Source organism: Seriola lalandi, unplaced genomic scaffold, assembly GCF_002814215.2.
Source record: "Seriola lalandi dorsalis isolate HSWRI2012SDOR001 ecotype SW California unplaced genomic scaffold, Sedor1 jcf7180002054829, whole genome shotgun sequence".
Classification (NCBI taxonomy): Eukaryota; Metazoa; Chordata; class Actinopteri; order Carangiformes; family Carangidae; genus Seriola; species Seriola lalandi.
In genome coordinates this window covers 1416764-1435843 of record NW_019525382.1, presented here as the reverse complement: position 1 = coordinate 1435843, position 19080 = coordinate 1416764, and the positions used below count along the sequence as shown (strand labels likewise).

Below are 19080 nucleotides of genomic sequence, written 5' to 3'. Positions count from 1 at the left end.
TGCTTTGTTATAGATTACGACTCAACAGCAAAGGGTTAGGGTTAGGGGTCGACCATCTACAACAATCAGTAATAATATGAATTTAATATCATAACAATAATAAAGACGTGACGGGAAATATTTTACATAACACATTTTTAAATTTACTTACTTTGAATGCAAGACTTTTTGTTGTCATTTAATATTTTATATTCCAGTATTTCCACTTTTAGAGGATTTGAAAACTTCCATCACTTGCTATTATTGTTTAAAGTGGGAAAAGTTTAGGCTACTAATATACAATATATGACCACTGTGATTAGCACAAATCTATTAGTCTCTTCTTTTTGTTGATTGTCAATCTACTCAGTATCAATGCTCCTTTCCAATACATGTGTAAAGTTGTAGTTATATATGTTTTGGGTAAGTAAGTAAGTTTTTCTCCAGTTAACTAAAATCATTTGTTGAAAGACTAAGACAAAGGCACTAAGTCTTTGATAGCCTAGTCACTTTTTGGAGACAACATCAGTGTGAATAAGTACATAATGACCACATTTTAATGAAAGACTTAGATAACCTAACCATCTAAAAGGGAAGGAACATATAACATTTTAAAATATACTCATTAACAGGTTTGCTAACTTATAAAAAACATCCAAAGCTCTGCTGACATTTAAGAAAGGTGATATTTTATTAATTTCAGATTCAAAATAAAAGTATTCACACAAACACAGATTGAGTAAATAGGCAAGAATAGCTCTCCACCCTTCAAAAAAACAAAGAGAAAAAAGGAAAACAAACAAAAAGAAAAACAGTTGCATTGCCCGCCGCCACTTCACTGTTACCGTGGTTACCGGGAAACATCCCATTCATCAAAAATGTAATCATATATAGAAAAAAGAGGAATAAGCACACATTAATAGAACAGACTGAAAAACGACTTGCAGTACTAACAGTGGTACTTGAGGCAGTACTTGCTGTAGCACTAGTAGTATTTAGCTGTTGAGCTGGAGGTTCCCTGTTGTTGGTGCTCAAATGAACTAAACAGCAGAAGTGTTACGAACCTGTAACACAGAGAGAGAGAAGCAGAGAGAAAGCCACCTCAGTGTCCAAAATGAACCTTTTAGTTCACCAACCAGGGTGAAAAAAAATCTGTTAAGGATATTTATTTATATATTTATATCCACCACTTATAATGTCATAAATACATCACAATATTACAATCTCATGTGTACTACCAGGAAACTGTGTTCATATCTAAGAAACTATTATGGTATGTTGGAGTTCATTTCGGACCCTGGTGTGAGCCCTCACGCCCTCTTTGTGTACCCACTACACTGTAACTCGAGCCCTCACTGGGTTAAATGCATCAAACTGGAGGCAGAGGTAGATTTTCCTGAGAAGAAGTTGTAAGAGACAAGCGACAAAGCCTTGTTTCAGTTCTGAAGTTGACACACAGACGCATGTGAAACCCACGCACACACATTACATCACATGCTTCCCTAAGGTAATCACATTATCATTATAATCACTATATTAATAAATCTGCTCTACATGTAATCTCTGTGTGCCAGGGTTGCTACAGCATATCCAAAAAAAAAGCAAAAGCAAAGCAAAAAACGAAACAAACAATATAAACATGATATAATCCAGAGCCCTAATAAGCCATATTTCAGAAATAATCTATTTAATGAATTTTATTAATACAGGTTAATTCATACAACAATTGTCACAGCAGAAGGCATCTTGTTATTTTCTCATCATCATATTCCCTTCTCCACAGTCCACCTGATGGAGGTAAAGTCAGTGGTGAAGTTCAGTCAAAACCCCCCGAACCCACATGCACCATAACCCGTAAATGTTCTGGCAAAATTTCCATGTCGGCAGCATGTGGGGAACAGGAGTCTGAGTCAATTTTCCATGCAAGACGCTCTGGACCTGGTAAGTTTTCAAGAGGTTATTTTAGCTACAGCTCTGTCGGGAGTAAAAGCAGCAATGTTTCAAGAAAAAACACCTGAAAGTAATGATCTTTTATGTTATGACATTTTTGACGGAGAGGGTTTTGTGCTGATCAGAAGCTCCGACAGGGAGTTGACTCGAGCAGCACTAGATTTACTACTTTTACTGTCAGGAAATCAAACTCCAAGACAAACAAAATGCTTAGTAAGAAAATTAGTCCGGCTAAGTCATTGTTCCGATCTGTACAACAGCACATGAACGCACCAAACAAGCAGACTTTTAGAAATCAATCCAAGCTTTTAACTGCATTACCACACAACAATAATGTAACTTTGACAAATAAAAATTAAAGCCAAGAACTGTAGATGCAAAGTGTCTAAACTAATGACCACAGATACAGAGAAACAGACAAGACAGGTAGTTTGATTATCGATTCTTTACTGATTGTGTTTTCAATTTGTGAATGAATTCTTAATTCAAATACCTTAAAGAGCTACTGACACAACTGATTTTTAAAGTGTCCCATGAATATTTAAATGCCATTTCACCTCAACAAGAAGAAAACTCTGGAAACACTGGGAGGAAATGAAGATATGAACACTGAAAATATGTCATTTCTTTGCCATAAATGACCATACTGAAGGAAAGTGAGTCTTTGCAGCCTTCAATCAAACCTTTAAGTTTTTCCATCTAGGAAAGCTAAACTGTTTTATTGTCATAACGAAAATCTCCACTGAGGGGAGCTCTTACTACAGGGGTGGCAGCTTCTAAACTACCTTAACATCACCGATTCCCCTTTCTAAAATGGTTATTAATTAAAGGTACAAGTCGAATTTTAGCTGTAATCTGATTGTCTGTGGTCTTTACAATCTCTTTCATAGTCAAACCGAACTCTTTATAAACCAGCATCAACAACATCTTGGTCGGTTTTCCTGCATGAACAAAGCCTTCAACAGGATTCTCTGTTGTGGCTGAAGCAAAGAGATCTGCCAAAGCTTTTAGTCTTTGAGGTAGTAACGGGGCTTGATTGTGGTTGAAGGGATGTCAAAGTGTTTGGAGGTATACAGTGTTGTCATAACGTCCCCTGATTGTCACTACCACACAATTATGCCATCCTTCCCTGAAGATGCTGCCGCGCACAGAGAGACAGAGAGAGCTGCAGTACATCCACTGTTCAAATGCAAATATCTCGCAGGGCCGGTCAATAGATATACGATAAACATGGATCCGGTGAAGGGGGGCAGGTGCTTGAATGTTGCCTCAGAGGTCAAAAGGTCACAGGGTCAAATCTAAAGAAGCAATGTTGATCCTTTAGATTGGGATTGATTGAATTTCGCTTTCTCCAGCAGCCTCCCCCTCCAAACCAAAGCTTTCAGCCACAGCATGTCTCTATTTGATTGTCAGCCATTACCAGCAACTGTGACATCTGCTACTCATGAAGAGACAGAGACATGGAGGGAAATGTAAGGTTTTTCTGTGTGCAACTGAGCTGACTAAAAGAGCTTAAAGTGATTTCTTTCATGTTTGTTTTTTCACCCTAGGTCCTTTTCAGCATAGCATGTATACACCACCATTACTGTGGAGATCACGCAGCCCTACAAAGGCAACACACAGTAGCTACGTGTTTGATCGAAGCCGAGTTAAAAGCTAGCTGGTGGGATAGCCTTTAGCTGAAGCTATCCAAATTTTCCTGCTTCCTGGAATTGAAAAATTCATTTTGATGCACAAAAATCTTTGTAACTGACTTTTTTTTATAAGAAAATAGCTAAATCTTAAATCTTAAATCATGTGGTTTCTCGACCTTTAAATCAAATATTCATGATGCATTTCATTAAAGATGAATTTACGAAACTAAGTTATTAGTTCAAATAGGCAGAACCCATTTTATTTGTGGCTTATGGCTTTTCCATTTCTCCTGCCCAAATATAAAAGGTAACATTAGTATCTAAATGTTTTTTTTTTTTTTAGGTTTCATGTAAGTTCTGTGACACGGAGTAATAATGATTTTAAAAGACATAAAATTAATGTTTTACAGCTCATGTATCTGTTACACGTGCTAAGAAACTCTGCTTGTTTCTGTAGTTACCACTCTCTAAGGCAGTATGACTGAGAGCTTCCCTCAAAATAACATGTCCAAAGCCAATCTTAACCCAGCTATCTGCAGCCTACAGATCTAAACAAATATTGTTTTTTCAAAGTTAATTCACTATAACTGTTATAAATGAAGCAAAATAAGTGTTTTTTGCCAAAACTGTAAGACCCGGACTGAGAGAAAAAGATGTCAATTTCAGTGATTTTTAAGATATATATGTAGCTACACTGCATAATGCTTCGGATAGATTTGTCTATCAAATGTAAAGAGGACAGATTAGCCGTAGTGTGTGTCTCTGCACTGACTCACTTGTCCACGAGGCAGCATCAGAAGGCACTGCCTGTTTAACATGCTACCTACATTTTTCAGCGTAGAAATGTACTGAACTCCTCTGACACAGACCTACACTGATAAATATTTCAAATAGGTTGTTGAATCTTGAAATCAGGCTCCATCATATGTCAAAACTGCATGAATGCCATTTGCATTTTAAAAAGGCAAAATGGTTGAGGTCTGATTGGTCTGCTAGCTGACTTCACAGCCACAGCTGCAAAACAACTACCTCTTCCCCAAATAACTTAATTCATCATGTAAACATCCGTCTGTCCTGTATCTGTGAAATTACTCCTCCACAGAGAAGTAAGCTGCAAGCTGCTCACAAATAAAAAAATAAACCTATCTTTCTATTGTCTCCCACCTACATAAGGCTGTTGACAGAAAGCGTTAATCTTGCACAAACTGGAGTTTCACTTCTGCAAATGCTTCTCAGACTTAAAAACGACTTCATTGGTTGAAATAAACTTCTGTGGTCAGAGCCAAAGAGTTGCTGTTTTTAAGAAGCGAAGACAAAATGCAGAGGTAGGAGAGGAGGAAACTTTTATCTTGGTTTGCCGCTTGGCATAGATATTATCGTAGATTAAGCTAGCATTCACTCTAACCCTGTTGTATGAACGAGAACACGCAGTGCCACTGATGCAAACTGTTGTAGAGTCACAGCAGCAGCAGTTTCAGAAATGCAGGTGCACTTAAAGCCGGTCCAAGCTGCACCAGCTACAAGTCAGGCAGGTGACAGCTGTCACAGTTTTGACTCTTGTGCCACCTGCAGGCAACAAGTTACAACAGGTTCTCCTCTGTAGAACTGATGTTTGGGTTTGTTTGTTTTGCATTTGTTATTATAAACTGGCAAAATGAACTTCGTTAACACACTTGAGAACTTTCTATATTTGGTGTTGTACAACCACGAGCTGAGTTACATTTAATAACCACTGCAGCTCAATGTCACACAATGATGTTCCGTTTTTATGTTTTTACCCTGTGTGGCTGTATGAGCCACGCCAAAGCCAAAATTGCATCAACTTGCAAAGCACAAGTACGTTTTTGTCTTGGCTGCCAATTTTAAAACCTCAGGCACATACATACAAAACAGCAGCTACGTAGAGTGCAGCTGTTGCATCAATGCCTGAGGGTGGTGACATCGGCATGTCTTCTTCTGCAGGTCAAAACTGTTGCTGCTGTTACATTTCTTGCCTATAGGTGGGCGCAGGGTGGTGTTCATTAAACTGGTCTGGCCTTCTGAATAAGTGAGTCACAAACTAGCTTTGTCAGGAGATTTACATCTAAAACAAATATGATTCATGTTCCAGGTTTCTGTTAATAACTTGACCAGTCACTAAAGTAACCTTGAACTTAATCATTATGGGAAAACTGTGGTTCTTCGTGTCATTAAGATACAACTCAACCAATGAGATCCTGTTTCTGTCTCTGAAAAACATTTTTAAAATCCAACTAAAGCTCTAATTTTCTTTTCTAAGGAGGAAAAAATCCATTTTATTTGTACTCTTTAGCTATTGAGCATTTTATGTTTGTGTTTTTGAATGAGAGTTGTTGGCTATTTGAGTATAAAGAGTACTTTCTAAAACAGACCAGTGTTTGTGTAGCAGCTGGTGGCGATTTCCCACCGAGCAGCAAGTCCAGAATCAAAGCCTCGTCAGCCATCTGGTGATATTTGACTGAAACAGTAAAAACTGATTAGAAGGAGGTACTGCTCGCACTCTGGTCATCTCATGCTGTGTTAAGGCCTCAGAACAGAACCCACATACAAAGCCTGATTTACTTCCTAACGTCAGTAGGAATGAGGCTGCTTTGTTTAGGGGTGGGGTCGAAGGGGTTGAGTAACAATCTTTCACAGCCAACAGTCCAGGGAGGTAACACAGGTTAAAGTTCAAAAAGCTGAATGATTGATCTACTTCAAAATGCAGAGACACAACTACTTATGAGGTAACATGGTGTCTCCGCTGTGGCAGATTTAACCTGTTACAAATCCAACTGCAGTGAGTGTTTGTGCAAACACTAAGACACAAGCAAGCGCTACATTATCAAAAGCCCCAATTAAGCAACGTTTAAAAACAGTCAGAACATCACAAGACATTCTCTGTATTATCCTTGATAGGTGGCGAGCTATGAGAATAGGTGACCCTGTCCTCATCACAGCACAGGATAAGAAGCACTTGGATCAGAAGTCATGCAAAAACACAAAGCTGAAACAAAAAACAAAAGCATCTGTAATCTATGATACAAGAAAAAAAAAAAAAACAACAACAACAGAACATCAGATATGAGCTGAAATAATTGTCAGGGTAAGTATCTTCTGAAGCTCAGACTGCGTCTCCTGACATCTGATTGTCCATGTGAGTGTCACCACAGTTACAAAGATTTAGCGGACGCTCGACTCTTGTAAATTCAAGACAGGAAATCAGAGTTTCCCTGTTTCCTGAAGGGCTTTTATCTACAAATACATACATGCATCTGACTTTAAGACAATCACTCCACTAGAAGGCCAAGTCATAAAAAAAGATAAAAACTGATCTTTCTGCAGGGATAGATGCGGAAAAGCATTGCTTCGTCAAGTGTGATAGAAGACCGGGGGATATTGTTCAATGTGATGAGCAGACGGACACCTGAGAACAATGGAAAACATGCTACTCACAGAAAATCTGACGCCCAAACAGCAAGAGGAGCAGTCATTTGGACGCCGCTGAGGCTCGGAAAGTCCTGCGTGTGGATGCTTTAGTTCATTTGCCCACCTGCACAACTGTACAAACAACCATTTTGAACACTAAGCTTGACGATGCACCTGCATGATTGCCATAGATATGTATTGAACTGGCCTTATGTCAACTAACAGGTGAGGATTTTTAGATAGCCAGCTGTTTCAGGAAGAGCAACCATAACAACTGTGTGAATTCAGCAGGGGCGTCAGCTACGTAGCATTCGAGCTAACTAGCTACTACCTCAACTCTGGTAGCGCTCAAAAATGGACCAAATATATTAAAAAGTCAACCAATATCCGTGCAGATTCTTGAGGTCCAGCCATTTCAAATTTGCATTTCACTGGAGAATCTGTGGCGTAGATATGATGTGTATCTCGGTACACAACAGGAGTGAATACCTGCACCAGACTCACTCTTCCACATAGAGATCCAAACTGGCTGCCATGTGAATAAGGTTATAAGGTTTTACACAAAATGAGGTCACAACGGTACATGGTTATATGCCCTGAAGAAACAACATATACCTTTAAAGCTTTTCTGATTAAAAATAGATGATATTCATATTTCTTTTTTTTTTTAATAGAATTCTAAATATATAGATTTTTTTTCCTGCAGTGAGAGGATTGTTAAAGATTTAAATGATAAACACAATAGAGAATAACAATAATGATAATAATGACACTGAAAAGTTAAAATAAAATAAAAAAAATCTCTCCCCTAGAGGATAAAATATCGCTGTCAGTCAGTAGCTGTGTTTGTGTGTGTAAACAGTGCATTGCCCTTCCTAGTTATTACCAACTCTTTTGTTCTCTGATAATCTGTACATTTATGCAGAAATAAATAATTCACAGGTTGTGCATACATATTTGTTTAGCATATACTGGCTCTCAGTTGGGTTATTTTTTTTTCAAAATTATTTTGGCTATGAAGAACAAAAGAGGTGAGTTTGTGAGAGAAAACCTGAGATAGTGTACTTCAAGTGATCTGAGTTTCAGTTTGTGTCTTCCTGTACGGTTTATGGTTTTTCTCTTTTTTGGCATAGATGATGTAGAAAATGAGGTTGATTTTTGGCTTTACTTAGCGTGGTAATTTGAAAAAAACATAAAAATAAAAAAATAAAGGGGAAAGGCTGTGGGTTTGTTAAGACAACGGGTTGCTGGAGGTTGAGATTGAGGTAGGTGTGTTCTCCTGCTGCTGAGTGGCAGCACGACCGCTGATTGCCGAGTTGGAGACAGACAATCCAGACGCACCAGATGAGGCCGACCCTGCTGCTGCCTGAGCAAAAAGAACGCCTAGATAGGAAAAGACACAAGAAACACAGAACTTAAAGTTACAAAGCACAAAGTATTTCCTGTTTAATTTAATCTCTATTTAAAAATTTAACTTAAAAGGAAAAGTTCAACATTTTTGAAAATACATTTATTAGAGTGTCAGAGGAGAAATTGGAGTTGGAGCTGAGAGGAAATTAGCCTAGTTTAGCACAAAGCTTATCACAACGTATCTTGTTTGTTTAGTCCGTACAAAAACACAAGTGTAAAAAGGACAAAGTGTGGTTTTACATGGCTAAAGTATTTCTTGGAGAACAAAAGTTTATCCATCTACCCAGCACCCAGTGCTGGTCTTCTTAAAAAGCACTATGGTACCAACCGCAGCAACCTCAAGCGGTCCAGTAGCGTCAGACACCCCCCCCTCCCCTCACACCTTTTCAGTGTTGGACACTCACGCTGACTTGACGCTGCGGTGCACAGAGGTGAAAAAGCAGCAAAGGACGGAACGTCCTGCTCTAGTCTTCCCTTTTCATTCTTTACAACTATTTCTGTCACTTTACCTGTGTATAAATTCGGGTCAGACAACACATCATACAAATGACTTATTTTCAAGCATAATCCCTCACTGTCACAGTAACTTCACCTGGCTGTTGTTCACCATGAAACTGTTCTTTCACTTATTTATTGGTTTATCTATCAGGGATAGTGCATTTTTAATAACGTGTAATAAATGTGCCAGAGTTCATCCATAGTCCCTGAACAGATGTTACAAAATCACCCCAAGTTTCATCATGTAACATGACAGCGATACTCACCAGTGTACACTACTCCATTGAGCTCTACTGACATGCTGATGCTGTTTGTGCCGTTGGTGGTGAGGTTCAGGGCTGAGTCCTGCCTGCCGTCTGTTAGAAAGACAAGCAGAGAGTGAAGCTGTGTTAACAAAACTTTTAACTTACATTTTAGTTTTATTTAACGTAACGACTGTGCTAGATGTCTCCATAACACTACTCCAATAATATCTCTCAGAAAAGGAACTTTGTGAGTGAATTTGCAAAAATGTCCAGTTAAACATTTCTCTGAAGTCACCTGTATCATCAGTACTGAGAAACAGTTTGTGTGTTCAATCAGATAGACAGTAACCCAGAAAAGCTGTGCTATAAGATCAAAGTGCATACCTGCAGAAGGGAATCCCCGCACAAACACGCACATTCTGTATGACTGTGTACATGCATGGTGCTTCCATGAGCTAAACAGGGCAACATATAGGCATGCTATAGGCTACTTCCTCACTGCTGGGTGTTGTGGTTGGTGCTAAGATGACAAGAAAGTGTTGAGACACTAACTGTCAGTAAGAGCAAGAATGTGTGAAATTCAGCTCATATAAATTCTGTAGTAAACCCACAGCAGGCATGATGTATTTATACTGATGTGCACTCGTCTCTTTTCAGCTGATTAAGACCCTTAATGAAAGAACATAGCAGAAAAACACAAGTTGGATGTAAAGCAAACCACAAGACAGAAACTGGTCAATGTTGTAAATAACCTTAGACTCAGAGCAGGTTTTTGTTTGATTAACCATCTTGAAAGAGAAAGATTTTTCTGGAAGAATATACTTTGTGCTGCTTGATTATTGTACTTCTGAGCACATGATTATGGATTTTCAGATTCCTCAAGTCACCACCCTACACTCTCTTGTGTCATGCATGTCCACATTACCTTTAGGCAATGTCCTTCATCACTAGGGGTTAAAATTAAATTTTCACGTGGACGATATGCATATTATTGATGTCTGTTGAAACAAATGACCCTATTCCTATGTGCTGTCACTCTGATGGAAACAGATGAATGTGTATTAACTTGAGATTAAGCAGAGTTAAAAACACTAATATTAATTGTCAGAGCAAGGATGAGATCTTTTAGACAGGGCAGTATAATTTTCCCAAAAGTTATTATAGATTTGAAAATACTGTTTAATTTGACAACAAAGTTGAGACAAAAATCTGTTAGATAGAATTAGAAACCTCTCTAAAGAAGGAATTTTAAACTGAAACTCAGCAGATGGGAAAAAAGCTGGTTCACATTTTTGTCTCATGTTGATAAGATAGTGGAGGACTTTCTCCTTCTAATGTGAAAACATGAAAATCACGTCTGACTGGTTGTTTTGTATTACTCATGTCAGCTGAATAGATCAGAAACTTCCCTGTGTGATCAGTACCTTGGTTGTTGATGCGGATGTTCATGGGTATCTGGGCGGTCATGGCCAGCAGGTTGTGTTGCAGCGCTCTCTGCAGCAGTCGGTGGTGTTCCTCGGCCGGCAGCGCCATCTTTTTCTCTGGAGGCTCGCCGGCCTCCAGTTTGTCCCTCAGCTGCTCCAGAGCTGCCACCTGAGCTGCCATCGCTGCCTGGGCTGCCGCTGCCTGCACAGCAGCCACCGAGTGACCCGCAAAGGCCCCCACTGGCAAACGAGCCACACCGACTCCCGGCAGCGGCTGGCCTCCCTCTTCTTGTCAAACAGCACAAAAAGGGACAGAAGGGAGAACTGAGTATGATGGGTTATCAAGATATAAATGACATTCCTCCCTGACAGAGAACAGTTGGTCTAAGATGCACATGGTGTTGTCCCTGGTTAAGGTCTGTTAATAATTTTTTCATTCCCATGAAATGGTGAAGATGCAGATTTGAGACTCTATATACTGTTGACCAGGGGTCTGTGTTTAAATAATTCTGGCTAACTTTTATCAGGCTTAAATTATCCTGTTAATTCTCATCCAGCTAACTTCGTTCTTTTGAAGTTTGAGGATTGATTTGTTAATCCTGGATGTGTAAAGGTATATAAAGGTAAAATGAGCAGAGAGATGAAACCATGTTCCCTCATTTAACTTTTCACTTCCTTGGGATTACAATTTGTGGAATACTGTAAATCAGGATCTTATGGCAATAACACATTCATACGTTTACCGTGATGTAAAAAAAGAAGACAAACAAAAATCTTCAATCAGTCATTAAATGTTTTGATGACTCAAAATCTCTTTCATGCTTCCAAAATCTTCAATTTCCAACATGACAGTTCTCCAACAATAAATAGCAGCATAATTAACAAATTTCACCTTTCTTGATCTTCTGGATGGGGGTCAGTGAGGCCCCGTTGGTGCCCACCGTCAGGCCCACACTGGGCGTGGGGAGCTTCGGCGAGGACAGCATGGTGGGTGTCCCATTGGGTGAGTAGGTGAAGAGGGAGCTGCCAAAGCTCTGTCGTCGGCCCTCCCGCCGATTACTGTCGATGGCTGCCTGGAGCTCGTTGGGGTTGCTCAGACCCCTCTTATCACATTCATACGGGTACAGGTACTTCATGTATCTGCGAGGAACGCAATGTATTTAACTAAAAAGTCCTTCACACTGAGACATCCTGAACTCAGTCTATCTGAGACATTACTGTCTAGCCTACTGCTGAAAGTTGAATATATATAAAATATAAAAGGTTTAAGCTCATTTCTGGGTGGTGAAATTAAAGTGGCACTCCACCAATGTTACACACCAGGATCACTTCTCTCATAATGAGTTATATTCAGCTTGTGAAAACCAGTTGTATGTTGTTTTCTGTGGCTCTGGAGCAGCTTTGTCAAGAATATATCTCTGTTTGCACTTGGAGATGACAGAAAGATGAATTCTGTATAACAAATGTAGGGCTTTGAGTTTCATAGACCTGGCAGTCTCTGCTGCTTTGGTTTTGACCATTTGTTCATTAATTTGTTACCCCCAAGTCCCCCAGCTTTACGGACATATACAATACTTAGCCAGAGATCATGTCATGGATACCCTGACTATGATAAAACATGGCAGCTCTTCATCATACAAGAAATCAAACAACGGACGATAACTTTAAGTGACATAAGTATCTCCTTAAAGTTATCGTCCGTTGCTTGATTTCTTGTATGATTAAGAGCTGAGCTAAATAATGAGAGGAAGATATCTGTGGTTCAGTTGATTAAGACTGAAAATGTAAGTCAATCTGAACGAAACCACTGGAAATTAACTCAAACATAAGGGTTGGTTGACATCTGATAGGCAGCAGTTTCTATTGCTTGAAACGCTGGGCAGAACACAAGGATGATAGCTGTAACAGCTGTAGCAACCTCAAGTTATAGAAACTGAAATCTCTTGCGATGATGCGTCTGTCTGATAAACAACTACTTGTACGTTTTTAACAGTATGAATCCAAACAAACCGAACCAATAACCTTTCAGCTACAATTCAGACCAAGGAAAGACAACTAGAGGTGCAATAACACTCATGTGTACTGACTGTGTGCGAAGGGTGAAGGCTGCACTGGTGATTGAGGTAGGCAGGTTAAGTCCCTTGGTGATCTCTCTCCATAGTTTCTTGTTGATGACCTCCACTAGGCCGCCCTTCTCTGTTACCAGCCTGTAGAGCATGTACAGATCCAGGACCTGTTTGGCCATGATGGGAATACGATTCACAGGGGTTCCTGGAACCACACACACCCACACACACGCAGGGGGAAAAGGTCAGGAGAGAAATAAAATACCATCATGGCAAGAAACTGCTTTTCATGTCAACACCATGGAGCTTCCTGAACATAGGCTGCAGAGAAAAAAGAAAACTGATCAGGACGCAGAATCAGGGCTGAGGTATAATGACATTCATCATTATTTAAATCAAAGCTGGTGTTTATTCACCTCCTTATTTAATATATGACATGTGCTTTACCTAGGTCAGGAAACTCTTTGTCCTCCAGCTGATAATAAGGCTTTTTCTTAACTTTCATATACACAGCACGGAGCAGACCAGTGTGAGCTCCAATGCAAGTCCAATAAAATGTTAAATCATCTGACTGATCAATGGACTGTAGATAAGTAAAGCCCTTTGCAGACACAGAAAATATAATATTGACTACAAGGAAGAAGAGCGTCACAGGCTGCATAACTGATGGATTATAGAATTTATTTTACTGTTGAAGCCTTCATTACTGACCAACATGAGCACAAGGGGCACAAGAATCCCCTGATACATTTCTGCATAAACATCATAATTGAATTCATAAAAGAGTGGATTCTGTTTTCTAATACCCAACGGTACATAAGTATTGAATGACAGGATTTTAAATTGACATCTTTTAATTTTGACAAATTTCATAGAATTTTGAGAAAACATTTAAACATTTAAGTCTGTCCAGTATTTTACTTGTTGACGTTACTCAACCTGAGGCTGTTTTTCTTGTTTTTGAACAATATACATACAAACCAAGCATGAGACAAAATGCCTTGGGACAAGACCAAATCAATACCTACACGTTTATATTAATCTGTGACAAATGTTCTTTTCCCAGCAAAGAAAATCAAAGCTTTCATCAAGCTGATCTTCAAATTGCATCATTTTAAATAATGAGTAATCGTAAATACAGTCCTCAGGCCCACCTTTAACATATTTAAATAAACATATTTGATATTTGATTTGCATGTTGAGGATCAATGCATCAGTTATCAGTGCAGCCTGCAGATGGTGCTCTCAGATTCTCACAGATGACTTGGCAGACCCGCCCATTGGCAGTGGCTCTGACAGTGTAAACACTTAGTACTGGTTGTTCAGTTGTGAGCACATGTGTGCTGTCTCCCATGTCAATCACCAACCCACTGATATGATTAAATCTGCCATTACTCAACCTGTCAAATCACCAACGCTGCTTGGTATTTATGAGAGAATAATCTCCAATACGCTGCTGGGCATGTGCGTACCCTACATGTGCAAATACAATGTTGTACAATCCACATTTTTAAGTGTGATGGTGAGTTTTCTGGAGACACATTCAAGACCCTGCATTGTGGCTGAGTCAGTGTTTCTGAGTGCGTGTCTGGGTGTGTGTGTGTGTGTAGTGCGTGTGTGTGTGTGTAGTGCTAGAAGTGTAGGCAGGGCCATGTGGACATGCAACAAGATGGGAGGGTAAACCAATCCATTCCCAGGCATTGATACGATGTGTTCCTTCTAGTTATAGCCTGGGAACGACGCGACCATAAAGCAATCATCTCTGAAATGAATAAAGACCCCACCCATCTGAGTGAAAGATGAGTAGACAGCACTGTGTCGTATGTCAGAGAGAGACGGTGTAGTTCATCCTCTCTATAACCAACTAATAAGAGCTTCTCAATGACACTGAGGAGATATAATACGACCAGAAAAGAAACTGAATGGATACGCTGTATTTTAATGAGTGAGAGCAAATGTGATGTGCTGATGCAGGGTTTATAGCATTAAAAACATACACACGTGCACAGTTACATACCTCTTTTTTGCATGAAGCTGAAGAGGTCATCTAGAAACTCCTTCCTTTTTGGGTCTCCATCCAGTTCATACAGCTGCGGAGAGGAAGAGGAGGGAGACTGATGAAGACGAGTGATGTTTTTATATCTAACAACAAATGTGTTTGAGATCTGACATAAGAATACCAAAACCAGGAAGCTCAGCTGTCATAAAAACAATCTCAACACATAACGATGCATCGAGTAGTTGACAGAAAAGGGCCTTGATGCCATAACTGTTACTATGACAAACAGCTTCACCATGTGTCAGTGAGATGACCACGCTGTTCAAACAGAAAGTAAATAAATAAAACCTGGTCACTTATAAATGGACAGTTGTACGGGAAGATCAGACATAAGAAATCAACCAGTTGCCTTCTTCTGATCATGAGAAGAGACGACAGAGAGAGAGGAACAGAGAAATGCTGTGGACCAGTCTGGCCTGATGAGAACCTGATGTGGGTCCAGCTGCTAGCGGGGCCCCGGGGTCTGGAAAGTTCAGTGAAAGTTAGCAGTAAAAGTGGGGCACCCACTCGGGGGAGTACAGTGAGACCATTGAGCCTGTGGTTGTTTTTCCAATCCAGTTTGCCAGTGTGATAGTGAAATATCTCATTGAGTGTTTTTTCTATTTATGTGTCAACAAAATGTGGCACACACTTAATACTAACGGTTACTCTCTCATCAGTAACAGCGAGTCGTAAGAAGCATCAAAGTCTCATCAACAACATGTCACATTTATTTGTGGTAATGTAGTTTCGTAATATGTCATTGAGAATAGCAGGCTGAGAAACACAATGTACAATGAGCACCTCTTAACAAAACCACAGAAATGGAACCATGGTGCACAGACACCCGCCCACAGCTAGTAGATGAGGCCATTATATACCCTTATGTTGTGAGCACACAAACACACACACACACACACAACTTTTTTGATAATTGCTTAATAAATGTCTTAATTGTTCAAGCGTCTAACTTCTTTGGTTCCAGCTTCATAATTGTGAGCATTAATCAACTATCAAAATCGCTGCAAATCTATTTTCTTTCTATTGATTAATTGACTAATTGTTGCAGCACATTAATTTGACATTTGAAATTTGCAAACTGACTTACTTTCCAACCATAAAGCTACATCAATGAAAAGGAATAAAACACCTTTTCCCAACCCACAGGTTTAAAAGGAAACAAACTGCCGTCACCTACTAAAGAGTTTCTGCGTTTATTAGCGATGCCAAGCTGCCATAAGATCTTATTATCTAGTGGGTAGGAGGGAACTGAACTGAGGGCTGAGGTGGATGGTTTGGTGGGGGATGCCGGCTAATGTACGGGCCTGGTGGAGGCAGGAGGGGAGTTTAATTACAGGATGCATGCATTTCGTGAAGTGCCGTGCCATAAATCTTGGAAATTGCCCCCCCACCCCCTCACCCTCCAGACCCCCATCCCCCGATGTTGGTTTATTCACTCTCTATCCCCCTCTCTGTCCTAATCACACAAACATTTCCCTAGCAGCTTTCTGGGGGCACATGGGAACAAGGGAGCTAATGCTCAGTTCCCAATCCCTCCAGTCCCGCAGATGTGGTGACATAGCTAGATACTGGAGTACACGAGTAAAGTTTAGTATTCTAGTTCCTGTAATACTTAAAGAAAAAGGCTGAAAACCTCAATTAACAAAAGGCAGTTTTCCCTGCTTTTTCCCCATAAGACACCAGCAGTCAGTGTGAGTGACACTACTGGGTATGAAACTAATTATTAAAGCTGAGTTTTTCATGTAATGACTGTTCAAACACAGCAATTTAAACAAGTGTGACTGCTCCGTTACAGTGTTGAAAGGCAGTATGTTGATAAGTTTCACTGTTTCCCTGCCAACTGAGGGAGCTGGCAGCCTACAGTGACGTGTCAACTGTGTTAACACACTCACAGTATCTGTCTTACTAATGCATATCTAGTTTCTAGTCTCATTCAGTATTCGCTGTTAACATGGACGCAGTATCCTGCTTTGTATCAATGAAGATGCAAAAATAATCTAAATTCTTAGCTTGGTACCTTCTGTTTCTGCTATTTTACTTTTAAATATTCACTGCAAAAACTAGGATGAATGACATGACAACATCCCCTGGTGATGCATCGCACATCAGCATATCAAAGTGTCTGTATTTAGGATTTTTGAAAACAAGGACAATAATTTGTCCAGGATTTTGTCCGTTATATAATTTGTAGACTACACAGCCTGATACAATCCAACAACTAAGGCATTAATAGAATGTTGATGTGCATGTATAGAGTCACATTATGTTTACATGAACTAGATTATTCTTTAATTAATCCAACTGAGAAAATACCCGAAATAAGAAATGGCCTTTTAAATTACATTTTTAGTTACCTTAATTTGAATAAGTATACTCAAGAGTAATCATAAAGGAGTAAGGAAGGCTTCAATTCTAATCAAATTCCTAAAGAGGAAGTCCTGTTAACACCTTAATCAAATCATGACTATATCAGTGCAAACTGTGGCTCACGGTAGGACACATACGTCAATCAAACTGCCAAATGACGCATATTCTTTATCCATTCACATTTACAGTATAGCTATAAAAAAACACCACAAAAAAACAGCTTGACACAGTTATCAAATAAAAATTTTCACAAAATAAAGGCTGGATGTGGAGTTCAACACTGGAAACAAACTGATGCTGTAATGTGGTGTGGGAACAACAACCAATAGCTGTTGTTCAGTGGTTCAGTTCACTGTTCATACAATATGTAAAACATGACAACCTGTGGCTTGGACAGAAGCTGGTAATGGACTAGTTCCATTATGGAGAATAAATATACAAGTTCTAGAAAAATCATTTCAGATATGTTTAGGCAATAACACCAAACAGATGCTGTTTGGATGCTCTGATGTTCTTTATTAAACTAAACATCTTTGGGTTTTGGGCTGTCGGTCATACAAAACAAGACATTTGATGGTCTGTAAGAAATTATAACAAGCCTTTTTCACAATTTAATGGCATTTTATAGACCAAGTTATTGCTAATTACTTAATTTGGCAGATTAATCATGATAAAAATAATCAGTAGCTGCAGCCCTAAAGGAGATAAGTAGCTGAAAAGAAACAGTTATGGAAAGAGGTGATATCATCAAAGTGGGACACCTGTTTGACCAAAGCTAACACAGAGAGCCAGCCAATCAGGATCCTGTCCAACCGGCAAGATCACTGCCACCCACAACCCCTCATTATATACTTTCTCCCTGTCTGTCTGCCTTTATCTCTGTTTTCCCCTCATTGTTTTCCTCTACTCTTCTCTCTATTTGTCTCTCTATTACACTCGTCCACTTTTCTCCCCATCCCTTAACTTCCCTCAATTTCTATCAGTTGTCTCCTGCCCTATCTAAGCTACATGTATATAAACTCCCACCAACCACCCACACACACACACACACATACACAAACACACACACTACATACATAAGATCAGGCTGAGATGGGTGTGGTCGGATCATATAGGTTTTCATGTCTATAGTATGTATGCTGGGGTATAGGGGCCCCTCCTGGATTAAAGCTCTGCTATTCAGATAAACGACAAGAAACTAGATAAATGACTAGAAACTGGGCCAACTAGTAACGCCTGGAGCCAGATCACGCCCCTTCACCAAATCCCCTGGAACAAAAAGGCCCATTAAAACTACAGAGCAAAAGTCCAGATCATTTAATAGGCTGTTTTCAAAACTTAACATTGCATGAACTTTTTTCTGCATTCCCAAACAGATTATAGAGAAAAAGATCAACGATTACGGAGTTTACGAGTTGGAGAGGATTTAAACAGATCTTTTGTAACATCAAAGACAAAAGTTTGTTCTGGTGACAAATGTGACAGAGGAAAGTTAACCAAATGCTGTTTTAAGCACCAAGACTTCAGAGCCACATTTGAACAGGCATTTAGTGTTTAACTGTTTTCTGATAGTGTCCCACCCTGGCTGTGTATGTAGGTCAGCGACAGCCTGTCTGCAGATAAATTATAAACAGAAAACAAAGTGGTTTTATATGGAAAATAATCAGTAACCAAAGAGCACCCTGTTGCTGCAGCTTTGTAGCCATCAAAGCAGTGGTGGTGGTGGTGGTAGGTAATACTGTAAGGAGGGGGTGTAGGTGTGTGTGTGTGTGTGTGTGTGTGTGTGTGTGTGTGTGTGTGTGTGTGTGTGTGAGGGGGAAGGGGTTCACTCTACCATTAATGCAAATGGCAGTTAGTGAGCCAGCGGCACACAAGTGTCACATAGCACATAATAGAGGCTTTGCAACTGAAAACCAAAACTGAGAGGAGATGGGGTATCGCCAACACGTTTCCTTACACCTGCCAATCACCTCGATCACCTTGAGGGGAAGCTGATATGCAAACAATCATGAACACAAACTA

General features: G+C 39.7%; 1 protein-coding gene across 2 annotated transcripts in view; it reads right to left on the bottom strand.

The window, feature by feature from the left end:
- Positions 1-646: 646 nt before the first annotated feature.
- arid3a (AT-rich interactive domain 3A) overlaps positions 647-19080 on the bottom strand; it is a 48641-nt gene continuing 30207 nt past the window's right edge. The window contains exons 4-9 of one of the 2 annotated variants that reach the window (XM_023426495.2): positions 14650-14722; positions 12654-12837; positions 11459-11706; positions 10567-10854; positions 9164-9253; positions 647-8372 (exon numbers count right to left, since the gene is read on the bottom strand). In XM_023426495.2, the coding sequence (XP_023282263.1) occupies positions 8221-8372; positions 9164-9253; positions 10567-10854; positions 11459-11706; positions 12654-12837; positions 14650-14722 (1035 nt within the window). In that variant the 3' untranslated portion in view covers positions 647-8220. The remainder of the gene's footprint in view (positions 8373-9163; positions 9254-10566; positions 10855-11458; positions 11707-12653; positions 12838-14649; positions 14723-19080) is intronic. The other variant, XM_023426496.2, reaches the window with a different exon arrangement.